General features: G+C 42.9%; 1 protein-coding gene across 1 annotated transcript in view; it reads left to right on the plus strand.

Annotated features, from left to right (window-relative positions):
• LOC146782778 (vomeronasal type-2 receptor 26-like) overlaps positions 1-23,778 on the plus strand; it is a 140,847-nt gene that overhangs the window by 109,144 nt on the left and 7,925 nt on the right. The window contains exons 6-7 of the mRNA XM_085637248.1: positions 4,954-5,154; positions 6,327-6,344. Coding sequence (XP_085493374.1) covers positions 4,954-5,154; positions 6,327-6,344 — 219 coding nt within the window. The remainder of the gene's footprint in view (positions 1-4,953; positions 5,155-6,326; positions 6,345-23,778) is intronic.

Genomic DNA, 23,778 nt, shown 5'->3' on the forward strand with positions numbered 1-23,778 from the left:
CCCCAGACTTTCTGTGCCCTAAACACCAAACCTATATTTAGCATTCAATTATTTCATCCACCAACACCTTCACCTTCTTTTTATCAACAACACACAACCGAATAATCCTTACACTCCACTCTGCCACACATATTACATCTTCTAGATATCAAATCTAACACAAACGCACATAACTCTTGTCCATCCCATTCTCACACACCACATACATTATTTTCAAAAACACATCACCACCCCAGTACCATTCAACTTCCACTCTCCAACAATACTTTACATACAAATCCTTCTCAGAAAACCACTACATCCTCCCCACACACTACTCCACAATAACAAAACATAACACACTCACCAGCACAAAAAACTCTAACACACACACACTATTTATTCATCAAAAACTAGAAATATACACCCAATCCCAACATCCTGACTACACAAATAATACACATCCTAAACCATCTATACTCCCATGTTTTCTCTGTTCCCTCACACCTAACACAAATACACCAACACAACAACTTTCATTCAACCGCCTCTCACCCATGCGCAATTCAGAGCCTTACAGCATGACCCACATGTTCCACCACCACCCCCAACCCATGCACATTCCACCCTAAACAGACCACTAAATAAATCTCCACTTCTGTTAAAGAACAAGGCTACACTAAAAAATAACACAGCTCACCAACTCACTCTAAAACACCATCTCCACCACCTACACACACAGACCCATCAAAATGCCTTCTAAGCCTGGATGAGGAATACAATATAGAAAAAGAACACTATTGCTATCCTCATACAGCTAATACCAGTACTAATGACACACCTGCTACAAGTTAAAACAAATACTGCTCACTCCGGGTCCGATTCACAGAACTAACTTAAGACAAAGTCCTAAACGTACTACCATTTTGGTATTCACAGAAGGCACTTACTCATTTTGGTATTCACAGAAGGCACTTACTCATTGATAAATACCAAAATAAGTAAATGGTAATAAGTTTAGGATTTTGTCTTGTTAGTTCTGTGAATCGGGCCCTCCGCTACAAAACAAAGTCGCACCACCACCAAAGCACAATCTCCAAACTGCCTACTAATAAATGCTCGATCACTTTTTAAAAACAAGCACCACATCGACGAACTACTCACTGACACACAACCTCATTCATGACTGGGAGATGACATGGCTGGAGTGTTGCTTAAAGACCTTCCTCTAGGCTATCAAACTATCACACAACATCATACAGTCAAAAAAGGAGGAGGACTAGCTGTTATATTCAAGCAAACAACAAATCTCACTAAAGCTGACAACGTTTTCATGAAGGTTTGTTAGGCCCTCTTCATCAGATACAACTATACACCAACTTCTTCCTGTAACTTTCTTCTCCTTTACAGACCTCCACCTAGCAATGCAACATTCCCAGACATTTTTCAAGACACAGTTTCAAACCTTATAATACTACACTCCAACCTATTCATTCTTGATGACCTAAATATTTGGTTTAAAGAAACCCAGTATGCCCCATCCAAAACATATCATGACTGGCCTAGACACACTGAACCTACATCAGATCGTCCAAAAACCCACACACATCGCTGGACACAACCTAGATGTCATTTTTGAAATCCAGAAGTAGTTACCTTTCAAACGATTACTCCAGTAACATGGTCAGACCACCATTTGCTAGCTTTCCAATATGAAACACTACAAAGCAACACACCTAAAACCACCATACACACCTAAAACCATTACATGCATCCACCTATAAACATTGGAACAAACTCGATTTTGAAAACTTAGAAACACAACTAACATCCAACGCAGATCTAGACACAAGAACTTTAGTTCAAAACTAATTGAGTGGCAACAGGAAGCTTTTAATATCTAAATACCACTCAGATCAACAAAACAGGACAAAAGAAAAAGGCACCTTGGAGAAATACAAAACTAAAAGACATAAAACAGCAAATTAGAAAGCTACAACACACCTGGCTCAAAGAAAACAGCAATCAAGACAAACTTCACCTACAGAAATTAAACAGATTTTACAAGTCAACAATCAACAAAGGAACTATTCAGACAGAATTAAAAATGCTAAGTGTGCAAATATAGAATTTTATAAAATTCTCACGTAATTTCGTAAACCGAAATGCTCAAAAGGAACTCATCCCATTACTCAAAAATTCACGGACAAATTGGCAAATCATTACACAACCAAAGCAGACACATTGAACTATTTAAAACAAAAGAACACCACCAGCACCAACACATTTCCAAAAATCCCCTCTAAGAGTAGACTAACCCAGCCTCTGTATTCCTTCAAACAAATATCACAAAATGAATTTACGGATCTGGTCAAAGCAAGTAGGCAGCCGGAAGCCCTTCTGACCCTTGTCCACCAAAAATCTTCAAGCACATTCTTTTAACTACCTCTGCTGCCACACCAGTAAGAAGAATCATTAATAATTCTTTAACTGCAGGAATCTTCCCAGAAGACCTAAAAAAGGCATACATATGGCCTTAATTAAAAACAAATAATCTGGACCTGCTTGACCCTGACAACTACAAACCAATTACAAATGGACCTTTCCTATGCAAAGTGATAGAAAGAGCAGCTCTTTGAAGATAACTCCATACTTTCTGACTTCCAAACAGGATTTCGTCCTGGAAGCAGCACAGAATCCATCCTCATTGCCATCTGGGATGCCCTTAAAAATACAGTAGACCAGAACAGGGTTGCTGCAATACTCCTCTTGCATCTATCAGCTGCCTTTGACACAGTTGACCAAGACTCTATGAAGCCGGCATAGAGGGGACTGCTTTTAACTGGATCACATCCTACCTTCAAAACAAAACAAATGTCATTCATTCTCCCCCTTTCTCATCCAAACCTTCTCAAAAGCAGGGATCTCACCCATGCTTTTCAACATCGACATGAAGTCATTACCGTCAATGATCAAAGAAATTCAGTCACATACTATAACTATGCGGATGACAGACAAATACTCTTTAAACTGGAAAGCCCCAAAGACATTTGGAAAATTCACAAACCTTCAGTTGCCTCAGAGCCGTTGATCAGTGGATGACATAAAGTCATCAAAAATGTAATGCTTACAAAATGGAAATTCTCACAATTTGAAAAATTATGACCCACTCAGTGCCTGGCCTGACAATCTGTGACCACCTCTTAAGTATCTATGAAAGTAAGAAACCTTGGAACAGCCATGGACTCCAAGCCATCAATGAATTTCCAAGTGGACAAATTAGCAAGATCAAGCTTCATTACTATGAAAACTCTGCAACACATCCTCTCCCACCTGGGATTTCCACACAAGGTCCAGGCTTCTTTCTCTCTTGTACTGTCTAAACTTGATTATGCCAATGGCCTCTTCCATGGATCATCTTTATTAACTTTAAAAAGACTACAATGGATTCAGAACTTCAACAAAGGAACCTCAGCTCCAGGTTGGCACCTCGCCTCAAAATCCCACCATACAAGAAAAAAACCATAGGTGGAACATCCTTCTCTGTTCAAGCAGCCAAACTATGGAACTCATTACCCCCAAACATAAGATCTACGGAAAACTATCCTATCTTCAGAAGACTACTAAAGAGTTGGCTCTTGCCTACATAACCCTCTTGCTCAAACACAAACACAAATGTACAGCATATCCCGGTATATATAAACGTTTAATTTGATTATATGTAGGTATCTAGATATGTATATTTCCTTGCATAAATATGTTTAATAATTATGTTTTTAAATATATAGATATTCTTTAGGTCTGCTTAACAAATGTGCATATTCCTTATAGTTAAAATATATAAATATTATTCTATGCTTAACATGTATATGAGTCATTGCATAGTTTTCAAATAAGTTATTTGAATAGATGCTTATGGTTCTCCATGTATTTATCTATCACAATATGTAAATATTATCATAACTATTTATCTACAATTGCTTCACTATTGAAATATTGAGAAATATTTAATAAAACAAAAACTTTAAAACATACACAAAAAATTAGCTCAAAGTACAGCAATGCTTCAAAGTCTGAGTTTATAAAATACAAATTAAAGTTTGATATATTACATTCCTTATACATGTATACCATGTACTTATGTATCTATATATTTAATACTTTACTCCTACTGGAAACTAAAAAAATAATGAAATGTATAAATATATATATATAATTTTGGGTTTCTCCAATGCACTACCCTACATTTCATCTTATACCTCTCTCAGCATATCCTCTACCTCTATGCTCTGTCTCATCTCAAACCTCATTCTGCCACTATGATCTCCAAAATAACCCTTTCTAGACTTGTCCCTCCTCTATACCTCCTTGGATCACGCCAAACCTCATTTTATTACTCTGATCTCCCAAACAACCCTTTCTAAATTCTTCTCTCATGTATCCCTCATTAGACTCATCTGAAAACTCATTTTACTACATTGATCTCCCTAATCCATTTCTAGAGAATCTTCCCTCTTCCATCTCTCCTTTACTCATCCCAACCCCCCCTACTACTATGATCTCCCAATAAACACTTTCTAGACTCTTACCTCTTCTAGCCCTTGATTATCCTTTTTAATTTCAACTAACAGACTCACATGTCCACTGCTCAAATTAACTCATATTTCCCTCCACTAATTCACCACTTATCCTTTTTGGGTTCTGGAGTAGTGTGCAACACATCGAACAGTGCTTCCACACCTCATATAGGGTAGTAAGCGCTATGTAAATACAATACAATTACAATTTAGATAATTCTTCTTCCTAACTCGAAACAAGCCCCATACATAAGGGGTGCAGCCTGTTTCAGGAGGAGTGAGTAACATCCTGTATTGCATCATGCATTTTTACTAGCATCCCCCACCATCTCTTACAAAGGTTTGATATCTGAACATGAAAATATACATTCCTTCTCCCAATTTCTCCATTCGACAGCTTCTCTACTATGTGAAGACTCTTGGTTTGCAGAAAAGAGATGGGGTGGAGATGGTCTTTGATGCTCATGGGAATCCCCCAGCTCTGTATGACATTGTGAACTGGCAGAGAGGTCCAGGAGGCTCCCTGAGACATGTGAAGGTTGGGAGCTATAATGCCAGCGCCCCTACAGAAAAGAACTTCATTATCAGCAACAGTGATGTTCTTTGGTACAACGGGATGTCACAGGTATAAGATGCCACTTATGAGAATCGTTTTTTGACTTGCACTGTGCAGCCTGTATTTATTGTCAGTCATGTTCAGTCATGTCCTGTTTTTCCATCAGCTTACAATGTATTCACTACTCTCTTTTTAAGGAAATGTGTTTTGAAAAAAATCTGACTTTTTCTAGATAGATTTAATTTATTTCTGTTCTTTTACAAGATGTTTTAAATTTGTGGAAGCCAGCTCTTCACATGAATGAGAGCTAAACTGAGAGTAAGATTCTGCGTATATCCTTGTTGCATGAAACAACAGAATAGTTAAACTTCGATAAACTTTACACATGCCTCATTCATGCCAATGGTAAATTTACCACTAACCTAAAATGCTCCTGGAAGACTGATGTGGAACCTGTCCTTCCCTGTTGACAGTCCTGAACACACCCAAGACCGCACTTGGTGCTGACTGCGATGAGGGGCGAAGGGCGATAGTGAAAGAAGGCACATAAGCTATCAATCAATCATTCTGTATTTGTAAAGTGCAACACTTACAACCCTAGGTGTATCTGGGCACTGTGTCTCCATAAAAGACCCAGGCCTTGAGTCTCTTTCTGAAGTCTGCCAGCGAGGGGGCTTTACAGAGCTGAAGGAGAACGTTGTTTCAGGTCTTGGCAGCGAAGTAGGAGAAGGAACTGACACTTCTGTGGCTATGATGGATGCTGGGTGTGTGAGTGAACAGGAGCACAGTTGTCTAGAAGGTTGGAGGAGGTTCAGTCAATGGTTGAGGTAGACTGGTCCTAGGTCATGGAGGGCTTTGTAGGTGTGTGTGAGGATCTTGAACTGCCATCTCTTCATGATGGGGAACCAGTGGAGGTCTCTCAGGTGAGGGGTGATGTGGGTTTGTTTGGGGATGTCCATGATGAGTCTTGCTGCGGCATTCTGTATGGTCTGAAGTTTTCTGAGGAGCTGAGTGGAGATGCCAGCGTACAAGGGGTTTGCCATAGTCAAGGTGGCTGGTGACAATGGCCTGAGTGACAGTCTTTCTGGTGTTGTTTGGGATCAATCTGAAGAGTCTGCACAGCATGCGAAGTGTGTGGAAGCAGGAGGAGGCGAATGCGTTGACTTGTCATTTCATGGTCAGTTGGCTTTTGAGGATGATGCTGACGTTGCGAGCATGGTCGGTTGGTGTGGGTTTAGGTCTGAGTTCTGCAGGTCACCAGCTGTAGTCCCATACAGAGATCTTCTTCCTGAAGATCGGCACTTCAGTTGTGGAGAAGTTGAGTTGGAGGCAGTTGTCTCGCATCCATTTGGCTACTTTGGTCATGGTGTTGCAGAAGTTGGTTTTGGCATTGGAGGGGCCCTTGATTAGAGAGAGAATAAGTTGAGTGTTACCTGTATAGGAGATTATGCTGAGTCTGTGCGATCTGACAAAGTCTGCAAGGGGAAATGTAGATGTTGAACAGGGAGGACCTTAGGGATGATCCTTGTGGTACGCCGTATATGATGTCTTTGGATGCAGAGGTGAAGGGAGGCAATTGGATGCTCTATGTGCCTCAAGTAAGGAAGGAAGCATTCCACTTTAGGGCATCTTGCTGTATGCCTATGTGGTAGAGCCTGTTGATGAGGGTGTTGTGGGAGATGGTGTTCAATGCCGTAGAGAGTTTGAGTAGGATCAGGACCACAGTTTCTCTGCAGTCAAGGAGTGTTCTGATGTCATCTGTGGCGGCAATCAGTGCAGTCTCAGTGATGTGGTTGGCACAGAATCCTGATTGTAAGGTGTCCAGTAGGTAGTTTTGTTCCATGAATTTGGTGAGCTGCTGGTTGATGGCTTTCTCGAGTACTTTGGCTGGGTAGGGAAGCAGGGATATTGGATGATAATTTTTCGCTGGACTTAGCTGAGGTTTCTTTAGGAGGGACCTGACATCTGCGTATTTCCATCTGTCCGGGAAGATTGCTGTGGAGATGGAGATGTTGAGGGTGCTGGTGAGTAGCGTGCTGATTGGGCTCGTTGCAAGGTTGTAGAGGTGGTGGGGGCAGAGGTTAGTGGGCACCCCGGAGTGGATAGAAAACAATATGGCTGAGGTGGTCAGGGCGGTGAGCAGAGACCAGATGGTAATGGTTTGGCTGATGTTTGCTGTTTGGTTGGGGGTATGCTGGGGTTGAGGGTGGGGGTTTGGAGGTTGAAGTTGTGTGGATGTTGGGATAATTCTGTGGAAGCAGCATGAGAGAGTGTTGCAGAGTTATTGGGAGTGTTGGATGGTGTTCTCTATGGCTGTTGGGTTGGATTATTTCTCGACTATTTTGAAGAGTTCCTTTGTGTGGTTGGCCGCAGAGTTGATATCAGGTTTTTTTTTGGCTACCATCATGTCCCGGTGATATTTGCTGAGGGCTGTTTTGTGAGCACCTCTGTTGGCGGAGTACTTAGGGGCGCATCATCCTTTTCCAGTTGGTGGCAGTTGTGCTTGGTGATCCTAGGTTCTGGGTTGTACCAGCTGCATGTTTGGGGGTCTGTTGGATTTTGTAGGTTGAAGTGGGGAGACTCTGTAGGCGCTGTCGGTGATCCAGGCAGCAAGGTTCGAGATGGCCTGGTCGAGGTCAGTTGAGTCCTCTGGATGTGAGGTGGTGAGCTGCGGTGGGTGGATTTGATGCCTGGTGATGGTGCAATGTACAATGGTGTGGTTAGTCCAGGTGAGTTCTGTGGTGTGGCTGAATTTGATTCTGTCACTGGAGGTGAAAATGGGCTTGAGTGTGTGTCTGGCTTTGTACATGGGTTCGGTGACTGGTTTTGTGAGGCCGATGTTGTTCAGGTGCTCCAGGAGGGCAATGGAGTTGACGTCGTTAGGGTCGTCAATGTGGAAGTTGATGTTTCTGAGTAGGACTTATGAGTCAGATGTAGTGGTGAGTTGATTTCTATAGTGGCGATGAGGTTGGGGATGGTGTCGCAGAATGTTGTTTGGGGTCCCGTAGGCCAAGGTACAACATTGGTTTGTAGTCACACAGCTTGTTTCATTATATGGAGGTTCTCTTGGATTTTCTGAAGCCTCTCCTCAATTACAGTTTTTTACACTAAATAGAACACAGGACTACTATTTCTCTCTGCTCTTACATCACCTTAAAATAAAAGCAGTTTTTTCATTCATTAGGATTTCGTATGAATGGTATCATTCTTCAGGAAATTAGAAATATACAACATTTATATTCAACATATTAATGGTACCATCCTTCTACCTTATTAAAGTCAAGAAAATCATCATGAGACTGGTTTTGTTCTCATGTTCTATGAGAGTTGTTAATGCTCCACAACTGGAGACACTGATCGGAAACAAACGTTTACACAGGATCTGCATATAACACTGCAAAGGCTCAATAGACCATTGTTACAACACAACTTTCAGGGCATGACAAAATCCAAGTACACAACTGCAGGTAACAGAAGAAGGGCTTACCAGAAGGTCCGCAATCCACAGAAGTTATTAGTAACTCTTCATAAATATCACTAACCTCGGGTTTCTGAAGACAACACTGGGAGAGTTTGAATAATTCTAAAAATGCAAGCAAAGTCTTAGAGATGATGCTGCAGAAGAAATTTCAAGAAGCACCACCAAGTTCAAACTTCTAGGAAGATGGTCTCCATGACTTGACGACACACCCCAGCACAGCTATAACTCTATGTCACCTCGGAAAATATAATGAATAACAATTGATTTCTACTATTCAACTTTCAAGTATTACCAGTATTACATAATTATTTCTGGCACTCACTATCCTTTGGGATATTGACCACTTGATCTTCCCCAGTAATTAGGAGATGTGAAAGGAGCAGAGCTGGATATGTCTTCAGATAACTCATTTGTAGAGGACACAAACATTATATAACAAGTGTGACACTGGAGTGGGATAGAGAAATGGAGGCAATGAGGGGGAGGAAACCTGAATTGGAACATGAAAAAACATAACAAACGTGTACACATGGGAGGTATGGGTAGAAACTAGCTGAACTGTTTACCTTCTAAGAACTGTTGAGACACAGACGCCACAGAGCATTTATTCCAGATAGCTGGCAGCATGAGAGACCTAGAACTTAGTGATCTGTCACCACCTCATATTGAGACTCATGATACCTGGTAGTGATCTCACATCCTACTACAGCAATGTCAGAAACAGAGAATGGAAGCAGACTGCACAATGGCGATAGAACATTGACAGTGCAGATGCATGACATTAAGGGAGCAAATGGCAGGTATAAGGCTGGCTACACTCCCGCTACTGTGCTTCTTTATTTAGCTGTTTGGTTTACACTCTACATCCCTAAAACCGTACAAAATCTTCTGTAAACTTGAATGCATTCTCCCCTTTCCTGCATCCCAAAACGTGTGCGCTCAGCTGCACCCATGAAGGCATGCTCTGTCTCCTGCAATTAGGGGTGGGCGGAATTTGCGAAATTCACTTTCGCAAATTATCGCGAAAATGTTAAAAATCCCTGCAAACACGCGGAAATATCGCGAAGATGCGGAAGTTTTTTTCCCGCCCGTTCACGGTATTTTCTGCGTGGTCGCGGCTCACCAACTTACCCATGCGGTTGCTCGCGGGCGCGGCCATCTTGTTTTCAATTGTCTCGCGGTGCATGATCGCGAGAAGAAAGACGTGATCGCGCGACGCATGACGTTACTGCGGGCGCGAACTGTCGTGAGACAGCGCAAATGGCTACCAACAATCCAACATCTCGTGGAGAACGCGACCGGATCAGGAAAATTTGTCGGCGAACGCGGGGATTCAGGTAAGGCGATAGCGCGCACGCGAGAATGTATTATTTTACAGCGCAAGCAAGAAACAAATTATCGCTAAGCTGCGGTATGCGGAAATTTTGACATTTTCGCGCTTTCCGCGGAACGCGAAAATGCAAAATTATCGCAATTTCCGCGAACGGAACGGAATTTTGGCCCAGGCTTACCTGCAACCAATTACCTGTTTACTCAGTCAAACCTTCTTGAAGAAGTGCCCATCTCCTGCATATCAGAATCTGTGTCCCTTCTTGTACATCCTTGAATGTATGTCCTTTCTCCTGCATTCCATGATCCATGCCCTCTTGCATGCATCTTTAAAAGTGTACTACCTCTCTTCCACTTCTTTGTTATGCCCTCCCTGATAAACCACTGGATCTGTGTCCTCTCTATTACACTACAAAATGTGCCCCACACAACTAAATCAATACTTTCTAACTGGCACATTTAAAAAATGTGTTCTCTCTCTTAAAGTCTTAGGCAGCTAGGTCTGCAGGTTTGTGGCAGTGTCACAGGACAGACTGTTCATCGAACTGAAGGTCCAACATGGGGAAATTGCAAGACTGTTCCTTTAGGGCTTATTCCGGCTCAAATAAAATCTGCTAATGGTGGCCCTGTGGCAGAGAGCCAGTGCTGTGCAGCTCAACACAGGGGCACATTAGGAGAACTGTGGCTGGGGGTACTGCATCAATGTATGTTGGGACAGGCCATCTTGTCAGGCAAATATCCATAGCGGGTCACATAAGATGGAGTAAAGGGGTGCCTGGGTGAGAATTGGGATACTCAAGTCATCACCACTATTGAGGGGGATTTTAGATTTCAAAATGTTAGATTACCAACAGCAGCAGCTCACTCTGATAGACCTGGACAAAAAAATAACGTAAATATAATCATGAGTTTGTCATAAACCAGAAGGACCATTTCTAAACTTAATTTCACCAGTGGAAAGCCAGTGATTAGTCCCAACATGGAGCCCTGCAGTCTCAAAATTAATATCTGACTTTAGGGTAAAGATTGGTACTCACATAAAACTGCATATGATATCTCTTAGCTGTCCTTCACAATGGATAGAGACCATTTATTTGTAAAGAATGTTAGTAATCTGATCTGCCTCAAAGGATTTTGTAATCTATATATTCTTGAAACAGCTTTTAAAGTGCTACTTAGTTTGAGAAGCTTGCACATCAAAGTCTTTAATACCCAACATTTGTGCAGCATTTATATTTAATCTGATGAATCTATAATCATTTCCTACATATTTAAGTTCAGCTGGAATAAAGGATTGCAGGATTATGGGGCAGCTAAGTTAATATTGCCCCAAGTCCAGAAAATGTAGTCTGAACCATTCCCACTTACAGGTGAATGTATGTAATAGGCTAATATAGCCAGCAGTGAAAACTCTTAACAAGCATCAATTCTCACATGGCCCGTGGGGGTAAAAATGACAATAAACCCAGGGCAATCAAAGTTGATTTAAGGCATTGCATTTTAACTTGTTCTTTTGTGCTAAGATTTGTTGAGAGAGTATGCAGAAATAAACATATTTCTGAATAATTTTAACTGTGACTTTATCATTACTCCAAGTCTAGGTCTTTTTAACAAATGATCTTCTAAATACGGTAATTTCTGTTTTAGAGACATTGATGTAGAGATAATGATTGTTTACAAATTGATGTAGATCCGCCAATTACCACTTGAGCCCAATGGGAGTAGAATCTAACAAACCAATGTCAGCAGCATACATTAGGATATTAATTGATCTTTGCTAAATGTTTGTGTCGGGTAGTGCATTTCATTTATTTAAGCAGGTAGATTGCCTAGGTACAATGATAACAACAAAGAAGCCAAAACACATCCCTGCTTGTGCGCATATGTAAAATATGACCATTCATATGGCAGAGCTAAATTTACAGGCAGAATCAAAGTGGCCCCTTTTCAATTGACCAGAGTGTACATGGTTCAATGTTGGAACAAAGGAGATAATGATCCCTATTTTGTCAACTTCGCCCATAACAGTGAGCACTCCATGTCATTAAAGGATGAAGAAGAATCGCACACTGTTGGAGAATGGCAGGCCCATAATTTTTGACTGGAGTTTAAAGAGATCTAATATGTATTTTGTGTGCAATTTACCAGCTGTATCCAATAGTGTTGTGGGCCTATACATGGAAGAGTATTCATGTGGTCCTTTGTTATATATGAGCAATACCAGGCTCCCCCTTCCTGACTTCGAAACTGTGGGATTCGTTATGAAAATATGAAATACCAAACATTGAGTCCCTTTTTTCTTGCCCTTAGCCCACGAATGTAAGTTATTTTGAATTATTGCAATCAGAACCGCATTGGGTCCTTGAACCTACAGGGATTTAGCAGATCGAATTAATGAAGTTACTAGATTTACTGCACAAGGTAAATGTTGATCAATGCTATAATTCTTGCATTATTGCAATCAGAACTGCTTCAGGTCCTTAAACCTGCAGGAATTTAGCAGATCGAATTAATGGAGTTACTAGATTTACTGCACGAAGTAGATATTGATCAATGCTATAATTCTTAATGGATCACTGACATAATATCGATGACAACAATATTGTGATACAGAAATATTATGTCAAAAATATTGATTACAAAAATATTTTTTCCCTGTACTTATAAAGGTAAGTACAAAAATATAGAAAAGAAAATATCGTTTCACACTAATGTCATTAATAAACATAAAAAAGGTCATTTTCTTTTATATATATTGTTTAAAATAGTAAATCTTAATATATAACATTAATAAAATGTACATTTAATACTATATATGAATATATATATACTTATATTAACATATGCACAGGGGCGTTATAGTTAGCTGTACTTTTCACTCGTATAAAACCATTGAAATTCCCCCGTTATAGTTAGTTAGTTCAGCTAACTGTAACTTGAGCGCCCGCAATGCACTGCTGATGACGTCACATATTATATCACTCATTACATGGTCAGTGACATCACTCATGACATCTCAAATGACATCACTCATGATATCACTGGTGACATCATCCTGTGAATGTGTGTTTTTCTGAAAATTAAATGTGTTTTATATATGTATATCTCAAGGTCGATGGAAGAATAAATGGGTATATAAGTGTCTAAATGGATGATTTGTTTTTGAAAAATTGATTGTATAACTGACTGATTAAGTGTATCTTAGTGAATACATGGCTTAGTGAGTAATGTTTAAATATGTAAATATCTGTATCAGTCTCTCACTTTGTGTATAAGTGGCTGCATGGGTTGGTGAGTAGCTACATGAGTGTCTATATAGGTTATTAGTTGGTTTTCTGAGTATCAGTATGAGTGTCTGAGTGTCTGTATGGTTCAGTGGGGGGTATTACGTAGTGCATAGGTGCATGAATGAGTGACTCATAGTTTGTATGTATTGAAGACAGCATGTGTGCAGGACTGTGTGGGCGGATGAGTGTGTGCATAGGTGTGTTAGTGAGTGAATGACTGTCTCAATAGTGTCTTTATGAGTAACTACATATGTTTTAACCCCTTCGATGCGCATGACGGAACGGTTCCATCATGCACGTCGGTTGGGCTGTGCTTATGACGGAACCGTTCCGTCATGGCCCCGCCCGCGCTCAGAACCTTCAGCGTGGCGCGGAAATCCGCGCCGTGCTGAAGGGGTTATACTAGTATATGTGACTATTGGTGTATATAAGTGAGTATATGTTAGCGTGAGAGATTGGAAGAGTTCCTGTATGAATAAGTATGTGTTTCTATAAGTGATTGGTTAAAAGACTAAGTATGTGTAAGTTTCTGTAGAAGTAAGTGTGGTGGTGTGTGTATAACTGTATATGCAAGTAAATGGATGTTTGATTCTTTATTAGCATGAGTGACTATGTGTGTGAGTAACTCTATGGATGAGTGGCAATGTGTAACAGGATGTGTAGGTGTATGAGTACATGTGATGAGTGAGTACATGTATGAGTGACTGTTGGTGAATGAGTGGATGTGTATGTGGATCTAAGAATTACTGAATAGGTTGTTGTAACTGGTATTGGTGTGTCCATTGTTTTGAAAATGTTAGTTTCTATTTTGAATGTTTGTATCAAAGGTTATATTAGGGTGAGAGGAGGTCTGCCACTCTATCACAAGGATGATGTCATCAGTGATGTCAATTGAGATGTCATCAGTGATGTCATGAGTGATGTCACTGACCATGTCATGAGTGATGTAATATGTTACGTCATCAGCAGTGCATAGCGGGCGCGCAAGTTATAGTTAGCTGAACTAACTATAACGGGGGAATTTCAATGTTTTTTTACGAGTGAAAAGTCCAGCTAACTATAACGCCCCTGAAACCTATTATTTTTCAGTGAATTTCTAAGGTTTTTAAATGCTAATTCCTAACTATAACGTGCCTGAAACCTATGTTTTTTTCAGTGAATTTCAAAAGTTTATTAAATGCTAATTTCTAACTATGCCTACAGAGATAGGACATGTGAAGAAAGAAGAAATAACACACAGAAAGAAAAAAAAATGCAGAAAGAAGCAACAGAAGTCCTCAAAGACAAAGAAAAGTGCAGGAAGACGGATAACGTGCAGAAAGAACAAACAGAAGAGCAGAAAGAAGCCTTGTTGCAAAATCATCCTGTACCCTCAACTTTTTCAGACGGATACTGGTGGTAACTGAGTCTGAATAACCAGTCCTAGAGCCAGTGCTATGTTAAAAGACACTCAGAATACAGTGAAAACACCTACATACACTAGGGAACACTATGCGTTGGGGTACCCCTGTGATTAGCATGAACTCCTCTGTAAGCCCCTAGTATATAATAGGGCGGGGGGATTAAAACTACCTCTTAAAACGCGCAACAGGGCGTGTTTGCACACGTCACCTCAGGCCTCATGCCCTCCCTTCCCCACTGTGTAAACACACCCTGTGGCCATTTTAAGTTGGGAGATTAAGTCCCCTTGAATCCTGAGGGTCCCTAGGGTCCAACTAGACCACTAGGTACCTCCAGTAAGTGTCACAGAGCTGCGTTGCAGAGAGATGTAAAAAGGGACACGCCTAGACCACCTCTCTGCAACGCAGCGCAGTGGCACTTACTGGAAGCACCTAGTGGTCTAGTTGGCACCCAGGGTCCCTCAGGATTGAAAGTGAATTATTTCCCCTACTTAAAACGTGCCACAGGGCGTGTTTGCAAACGTTAACTCAGGCCCCGTCCCCTCCCTTCACCACTGTGTAAACACGCCCTGTGGGCGTTTTTAGTTGGGAGATAAAGTTCATTTGAATCCTGAGGGTCCCTAGGGTCCAACTAGCCCACTAGGTACCTCCAGTAAGCGCCACAAAGCTGTGTTGCAGAGACGTGTAAAAAGTGGCACGGCCTGGACCACCTCTCTGCAACGCAGCTCAGTGGCGCTTACTGGAAGCACCTGGTGGGCTAGTTAGCCCCCAGGGACCCTCAGGATTGAAGGGGAATTATTTCCCCAACTTAAAACGCGCCATAGAGTGTGTTTGCACACGTCACCTCAGGCCCCGTCCCCTCATTTCCCCACTTTGTAAACACGCCCTGTGGCCGTTTTAAGTTGGGAGATTAAGTCTCATTGAATCCTGAGGGTCCCTAGGGGCAAAATAGCCCACTAGATACATCAAGTAAGCGCCATTGCAGAGAGGTGTAAAAAGGGGCACGACCTGCACCACGTCTCTGCAACGCAGAGCAGTGGCGCTTACTGGAAGCACCTGGTGGGCTAGTTGGTCCCCAGGGTCCCTCAGGATTGAAAGGGAATTATTTCCCCAACTTAAAACGCGCCACAGGGCGGGTTTGCATATGTCACCTCAGGCCCCGTCCCCTCCCTTCACCACTGTGTAAACGCGCCCTGTGGCCGTTCTAAGTTGAGAGATTAAGTCCCCTTGAATCCTAAGGGTCTCTAGGGTCAAACTAGCCCACTAGGTACCTCCAGTAAGCGCCACAGAGCTGCGTTGCAGAGAGATGTAGACAGGGGCACGGCCTAGACCACCTCTCTGCAACGCAGCGCAGTGGCGCTTACTGGAAGCACCTGGTGGGCTACTTGGCACCCAGGGTCCCTCAGGATTGAAGGTGAATTATTTCCCCAACTTAAAATGCGCCACAGGGTATGTGGCCGTTTTAAGTTGGGAGATTAAGTCCCCTTGAATCCTGAGGGTCCCTAGGGGCAAAATAGCCCACTAGGTACGTCCAGTAAGCGCCATTGCAGAGAGGTGTGAAAAGGGGCATGGCCTGCACCACCTCTTTGCAACGCAGAGCAATGCAACGCAGAGCAGTGGCGCTTACCGGAAGCACCTGGTGGGCTAGTTGGTCCCAAGGGTCCCTCAGGATTGAAAGAAAATTATTTCCCCAACTTAAAACGCGCCAGAGGGCGTGTTTACACACGTCACCTCAGGCCCCATCCCCTCCCTTCACCACTGTGTAAACACGCCCTGTGGCCGTTAGTAGTTGGGAAATAAAGTTCATTTGAATCCTGATGGTCCCTAGGGGCAAACTAGCCCACTAGGTACCTCCAGTAAGCGCCACAGAGCTGCGTTGCAGAGAGGTGTAAAAAGTGGCATGGCCTAGACCACCTCTCTGCAACGCAGATTAGTGGCGCTTACTGGAAGCACCTGGTGGGCTAGTTAGCCCCCAGGGACCCTCAGGATTGAAGGGGAATTATTTCCCCAACTTAAAACGCTATAGGGTGTGTTTGCACACGTCACCTCAGGCCCCATCCCCTCATTTCCCCATCTGTGTAAACACGCCCTGTGGCCGTTTTAAGTTGGGAGATTAAGTCCCCTTGAATCCTGAGTGTACCTAGGGGCAAAATAGCCCACTAGGTACGTCCAGTAAGCGCCATTGCAAAGAGGTGTAAAAAAGGGCACGGCCTGCACCACCTCTCTGCAACGCAGAGCAGTGGCACTTACTGGAAGCACCTGGTGGGCTAGTTGGTCCCCAGGGTCCCTCAGGATTGAAAGGGAATTATTTCCCCAACTTAAAACGCACCACAGGGCGTGTTTGCACACGTCACCTCAGGCCCCGTCCCCTCCCTTCACCACTGTGTAAACGTGCCCTGTGGCCGTTCTATGTTGAGAGATTAAGTCCCCTTGAATCCTAAGGGTCCCTAGGGTCAAACTAGCCCACTAGGTACCTCCAGTAAGTCCCACAGAGCTGCGTTGCAGAAAGGTGTAAAAAGGGGCTTGGCCTCAGAACACCTGTCTGCAACACAGCTCCCTGGTGCATTCTGGAGATACCTGTTGGGCTAGTTGGCCCTCAGGGACCCTCAGTATTGAAGAGGAATTAATTCCCCAACTTACAACTGGCCACGGGGCACGTTTGCAGAGTGCTGCAAGGAGGGGGCTGTGTGGCCCCCCTTCTTTTTCTAATTGATTGGCCCTGGGGACCCCATCCCCCAGGGCCTGCCCCCCTATTATTTTTTTGGGGAAAAAAAATTAGGAAGGGGGCCGTGTGGCCCCCCCTCCCAAGGACTAAATCGGCCCGAGGACCCCAACCCCTGGGGCATGGCCTGTTTTTAAAAAAAAAATATTTAGGAGGGGGGCTGCGTTGCCCCCTCCTCAGGTCACTTATGGCCCCGGGGACCCCATCCCCCAGGGCCGGCCTTTGTTTTTTATTATTTTTTTTTAATATATTGATAGAAACACCTAGGACATGCTGGACAAACCGTATGTACCTATCACCATGACGATTTGCGTGATATTCTAAAAGGCGACTATGCATACAATGAATCCACGTGGAATGTATTTACACCGCTGGTGAAGCTCTGACGTGTCTGATGCCCTACCGTGCCTAATCCTGGCGCCCCCGCCGGTGGGTACTCTCCAAGTAGACACCCTTGTCGTTTATTTATACAAACATGGGTAGCTATTGATGGGCACATTTAATACACACGCACACCAAGCCATTCAAAGGGGATTCGACAAAAATTCGACCAAAACTATGCAAGAAACCCCTCTCACGGTTCATAAAACACACATTCACCGCCGGATGTGTAATACTTTTTATTTTACTCTTTGGAAAGGAGACAAACCTCACTTGAGAGTCACAGCACGCTCCTGGCTGAGCCCAATGCTGTGTTACACCCACCAGTGCCTGCCGAGTGCCACACACCTCTGTGTTGTATTCCACCAGCTAGTGCGTATGCTATGACACTCTCTAGCCCATGTGCACTGTAACACCACCCCGTGAATATGTCATGCCACACTTGCCTTCACACAGGTTATATTGCCCCATCTAACGTGCCTTCCTCGATGCCTATGTTATAACTCACAGCGCTATGCCATACATATTACAATCTGGGATCCATATCTTTGTCACAGTGCATATGCAACATTACACTCGCCAGCACATATTTTATATTACAACTTTAGAGACTAGTTAGGTTACACAACACTGCCCTGTGCATATTACACTCCAAGGCGCATATCGCATAGCACACGCTAGTGCCTGTGCTATCTCGCACTCTCCAATGAATCTGTCATTGCGCACAATGTATTGCATAATATATTTCACGCCCCAGTTCATCTTATATCACACTTTTTGGTGCATAGTTTATACCATACACTATATCTAGTTTTCATTTTCAATCGTGCTCTCAGGACTATGTTCTATATAACACTGCGTTCACCTACCCTTTTCACGGGCATTACGTTTTGTGATGGGGTGGAGGGTCAGGGGGTGTTTCTGCCAAGTGAGCCCACAGTCACAGTCCCAAACGTCCTCTTCTTCCTGAATAAAAGTGAGATTATGCTGCATACTTGTTCATATTTTAAGTAGTTCGCACAGACACACATTTTAAAAACAATAAAGTTCCTAATACCCACCTTCTCTGAACAGTTAGCTTGCTGCCCCATCAACCTCCTCATTATCCTCTGTTGTCTGAATCAATGGACTAGCCTCCTTCCTCCTGCCATGCATGGTCTGATGCGCTGCCACTGCCCTCCATTTAGCATGATGTACCAGTCCACTCCTCCTGCCCTCCGTTGCCCAATTCTATGCCCCATCATTGACCTCCTGCTTAGCCTCTGTGCTTAGCATGCTGCCCCTATTCTCGATCCCCCTGCCCTCCGATGTCTTTGTGCATGCCCCTGCTCCATCCTTTTTGCCCACTATGTTCCATGGACCTGCCACTCATATCTACTCTGAGTGTTCTGTTGTGCTGCCACTCCTCTCCCACCTGCCTAGCATTTTCAGATGACTGCAACCTGTCCCTGCCACCTCCACCCTTCCTGTCCACATGCCATGCCCCTATCCCCTTCCTCCTGTCCTCCATGGTCCATTTTACTGCCACACCCTTCTGCCCTCCCTGGTCTGTTGTGCTGCAACTGTTCCTCTTGCCTTCCCCGTGAGGTCTGTTATGAGGCCCCTTCCCCTGAACTCTCTTGTCAGTGCCCAGGTCCTGACCCTCCCTTCTATACTCCATGGTCCTTTGTGCATGCCCCTGCACCCTCCTTCTTGCCCATCATAGCCATTGTGCTGCCAGTAACCCTCCCACTTGCCATGCATGGTCTTCTGTGCTGCCCCGGCCCCTCCCAACTTCCCTGTGTGGTCAGCTAGCTGCCCCTGACCCCCTCCCACCTCCCCTCCATGGTCTGTGTTTATGCCATCATAGTCTCACTGTTGGTCTCCATGGTGTGTCTTGTTTCTAGTGCCCATCCTGCCTGACCGCCATGGTCATCTTGCTGCTCCTGCCCTGCCCCTTGCCCTCAGCCCTGTGTTTCCATGTGCAGACCCCTATTCCCTCCCTCCTGGCTTGTCTGTTCCATTGTAATGCCCATGATCCGTCCCTCCTGCCCTTTATGGTCTGTTATGCTGCAGCTTTCTCTCCTGTCTGTCCATTATGGTCAGCTAGCTACCATTGCCTCTTTCCCCTCTGTTCTCTGTTAACCATATGCATGGTCCTGTCCCCTCCCTATTGCTTTCTATGGATTGTTGTGCTGCGCTCCCGTCCCGCATGCCCTGTGTGGTGTATTGTGCTGCTGCAAACCCTGATGCCTGCCCTGTAGGGTCAATTAGGTGCACCTCTCCATGTCCCTCCTGTCCTCTGTTATCCGAGTCCTTGTCCCTACTCCAATTCTTCCTGCCTTCCAATGTACCATACTTGCAAACATTTTGAACTTGGTAAGAGGGAGATTTTGAAAGAAAACTGGGATATTGATTTTCCCCTTTGAGTTACATTGAAAAAGAGGAGATTGTAGACAGGAGACTGATCAAATAAAGCCCAGTTGAGCTTAAAAACATTGGATGTTTCCTGGCTGAATCGGGTCTGTTGGCATGTATGGTTGTACTACCACTGCCTCTTCCTTCTGCCCACAGTGGTCTATTATATTGCCACAGCCTCTCTTGCCAGTCCTGTATTGTTGGTTTGTTGCCCCTGCCCCCCTTTTCACTGCCCTCCATAGTCTGTTGTGCTGCCACTGCCCTTCCTGCCTGCCCAGTGTGGTCAAATTGTTGCCTCTGCACCCTCCTACCTGCCTTCAATTTTCAGAGTCTGTGCCCCTGGCCTCTGCCTCTCAACAGTATCCTAATGAACAACTAGATTGCTAACATTCTATATTTATTACAAAAGTGTGGAACGCCTGACGTCATCTTGATGTAATCAAAACTGTAATACCTGGAGCATTTCCTTTAGAAATTACATATATGACAGGGTCTTATTTGCATCAAAATTATGGTTAGTGCTCTAAAAAACTAAAATGAGGACATACTTTCTGAGTTTTCAAATAGCGACAAAGCACTTTTAAATTATTTGTTATCTTTATGTTTTTTTATCCAGTTGACTACTTGATTAAATGTTGCACTTAGGGGAGAGGATGTGGTGTTACTTCCAGAGCTGCAGAATTTGCAACCGGGGAACCAGGTTGGAGTTTCTGCTTCAGCTCAACATTCTGTGATTCTGGTCAAAACACTTAATGTCCCCATGTCTACAACCAAAATGAATTTGATCTTGTATGATATGACCAATGCTCATGTAAAGCACTCCAATACCTGACAAGTCTGCACTATATAAAACTGCAAAAACACAAACAATAAGAGTTTTGCACAATTCTGTCATTGGGCTACATGTGGGCTACTTCTGGGTGATATTTGTGCTGCATTTGGGCTCTTTTGTCTCTGGTGGCCATCTTGGGAGATTTATTTGTTATGAAGTTTCCTAATTTCCTCATTTACTGCAGTCTCCTCAGCAGGAAATGCTTTCAGTTTTTTACATTGATTCCATCAAGAAGGTGTTCAGATATGTCACACATTTGCCATAAATTCTGAATGTTAGCACTCTAGTTGCTCATTAGATCACTGTAGTAAAGCTACTGCTCACCACGGAAGTCTGCTGCTGGTATTAAAAGTGCAGGTTTCAGTCTGCATGTCAGAATTTTTTTATGAAATAGAAGAGGATTTGAGAAGTCACTTAAAATGTACCCTAATTTTTCTTTCTTCAGCACCAATCATAATTTCTATGGCAAAATGAACCCCCTCATTGTGTTCCTTTTTAAATTAAATGTTGTAAGTGTTACCAGTTTATTCCAATCAAGATGGCTTCAGGTGTGCCATACTTTTGTCATAAGTAAGACAGTAAGCGCTCTAGTTGTTCTTAAGAACACTCTGGGACATTCTGTCATTGGGCTATACTTGGGCTACATCTGGGTGATATTTGGGCAACATTTGGGCTCTTTTGTCTCTGGTGGCCATCTTGGGAGACTTATTTGTTATGAAGTTTCCTAATTTCCTCATTTACTGCAGTCTCCTCAGTAGGAAATACTTTCAGGTTTTTACTTTAGTTCCATCAAGAAGGCATTCAGATGTGTCACACATTTGCCATAAATTCTGAATGTTAGCACTCTAGTTGCTCATTAGATCACTGTAGTAAAGCTACTGCTCACCAGGGAAGTCTGCTGCTGGTATTCAAAGTGCATGTTTCAGTCTGCATGTCAGAATTTGTTCATGAAATAGAAGAGGATTTGAGAAGTCAAAATGTGCCCTAATGTTTCTTTCTGCAGCACTAATCATAACTTCTTTGGCAAAATGAACCCCCTCATTTTGTTCCTTTGTAAATGTAATGTTTTAAGTGTTACCACTTTATTCCAATCAAGATGGCTTCAGGTGTGTCATATGTTTGTCATAAGTAAGACTGTTAGCGCTCTAGTTGTTCGTTAGAACACTCTGGGACATTCTGTCATTGGGCTATACTTGGGCTACATCTGGGTGATATTTGTGCTACATTTGGGCTCTTTTGTCTCTGGTGGCCATCTTGGGAGACTTATTTGTTATGAAGTTTCCTAATTTCCTCATTTACTACAGTCTCCTCAGTAGGAAATACTTTCGGTTTTTTACTGTGATTCCATCAAGAAGGCATTCAGATGTGTCACACATTTGCCATAAATTCAGAATGTTAGCACTCTAGTTGCTCATTAGATCACTGTAGTAAAGCTACTGCTCACCAGGGAAGTCTGCTGCTGGTATTGAAAGTGCATGTTTAAGTCTGCATGTCAGAATTTGTTAATGAAATAGAAGAGGATTTGAGAAGTTACTCAAAATGTGCCCTAATTTTTCTTTCTGCAGCACTAATCATACTTTCTATGGCAAAATGAACCCCCTCATTGTGTTCCTTTTTAAATTAAATGTTTTAAGAGTTACCACTTTATTCCAATCAAGATGGCTTCAGGTGTGCAATACATTTGTCATAAGTAGAATTGTTAGCGCTCTAGTTGTTCTTTAGAACACTCTGGGAAGCTGCAGTAGAACACAAAGGAATCAACTGTCAGTCTCTTCCCTTGTTGGATGTACATGTTTTACTGAGAATGTCAGACTTCATTCTCACATGACTGAGAAAGATAATGCGAATGTACAGAAAATATGCTCTCAGTTTAGCTTATAGATCACCTCCAAACCTCTGTGGGAAAAGCATGAGAAAATAGTTTTCTCTCAAACATGATTCATGATATCACAGCAGAAGGCTTTTTCACATGGTAAAATCACCTTGGAACATACCACAATTCCTAAAATGAGTATGGTACCATCAACAAATGATTTATAATGTAACTAAAGTCTTAAGAACCTTCTATTAACTTCAACGCTTTTTAATGAGGTGCTATCATGTATATTGGTCCCAAGATGGCTGCCAACAGTTCTTGGATCAAGTACTGACAGCCAATGAGATCTCACGATGAGATGTGTGGTTAGGCTCTGACCAGATATATATGTGATTTTGATTTTGATTTTCTCAGGAACTACTGAACAGATTTACACCATTTAAGCAAAAGGCACGACTCTGAACCAAGGTCTACATTTCTGCCAAATTTGGTGTAATTCCGTTAAGCAGTTCGGGCTGTAGCTGCGGCTAAAGGTCCTATGGGAAATTGCATGAGGAAAACACGTTTTGAGACCCCCCTTTTTTCTCAGCCCCTGCTACACAAATCATCCCGAGACTTTCAGGATAGGAGCGGACCGGAGCTGGCCAAATGTTTTGAGAATTTCATGAATATTCGTCAACGGGCGCCAAAGTTATTCCAAATAGAATGTTGCGCATTTCCTACTAACTATAACTAACTACTGGCGGTAGTATATAGATCGCTGATTGGCATACATATTGTAAAGTATGTAAAGAGAAGACGGACTTCCTGCAGGCTGTAATGCATTATACGTTAACACAGCGGCCATACTGGAATGGTGCTGATTACATACAAATAAGGTGAATTCCTATTGTATTTTATAGGTAAATCACTGTTATGGATCCTGATTATGGTCAATTGTAGTTACATAATTTCCCCAATAAGTAGAGTACCTGCTGGTTTCCATCTCCATGTATACAATTTGTGACATTGTGTCAAGGGT

The sequence above is a fragment of the Triturus cristatus genome, chromosome 12 (genome assembly GCF_964204655.1).
Source record: "Triturus cristatus chromosome 12, aTriCri1.1, whole genome shotgun sequence".
NCBI lineage: Eukaryota > Metazoa > Chordata > Amphibia > Caudata > Salamandridae > Triturus > Triturus cristatus.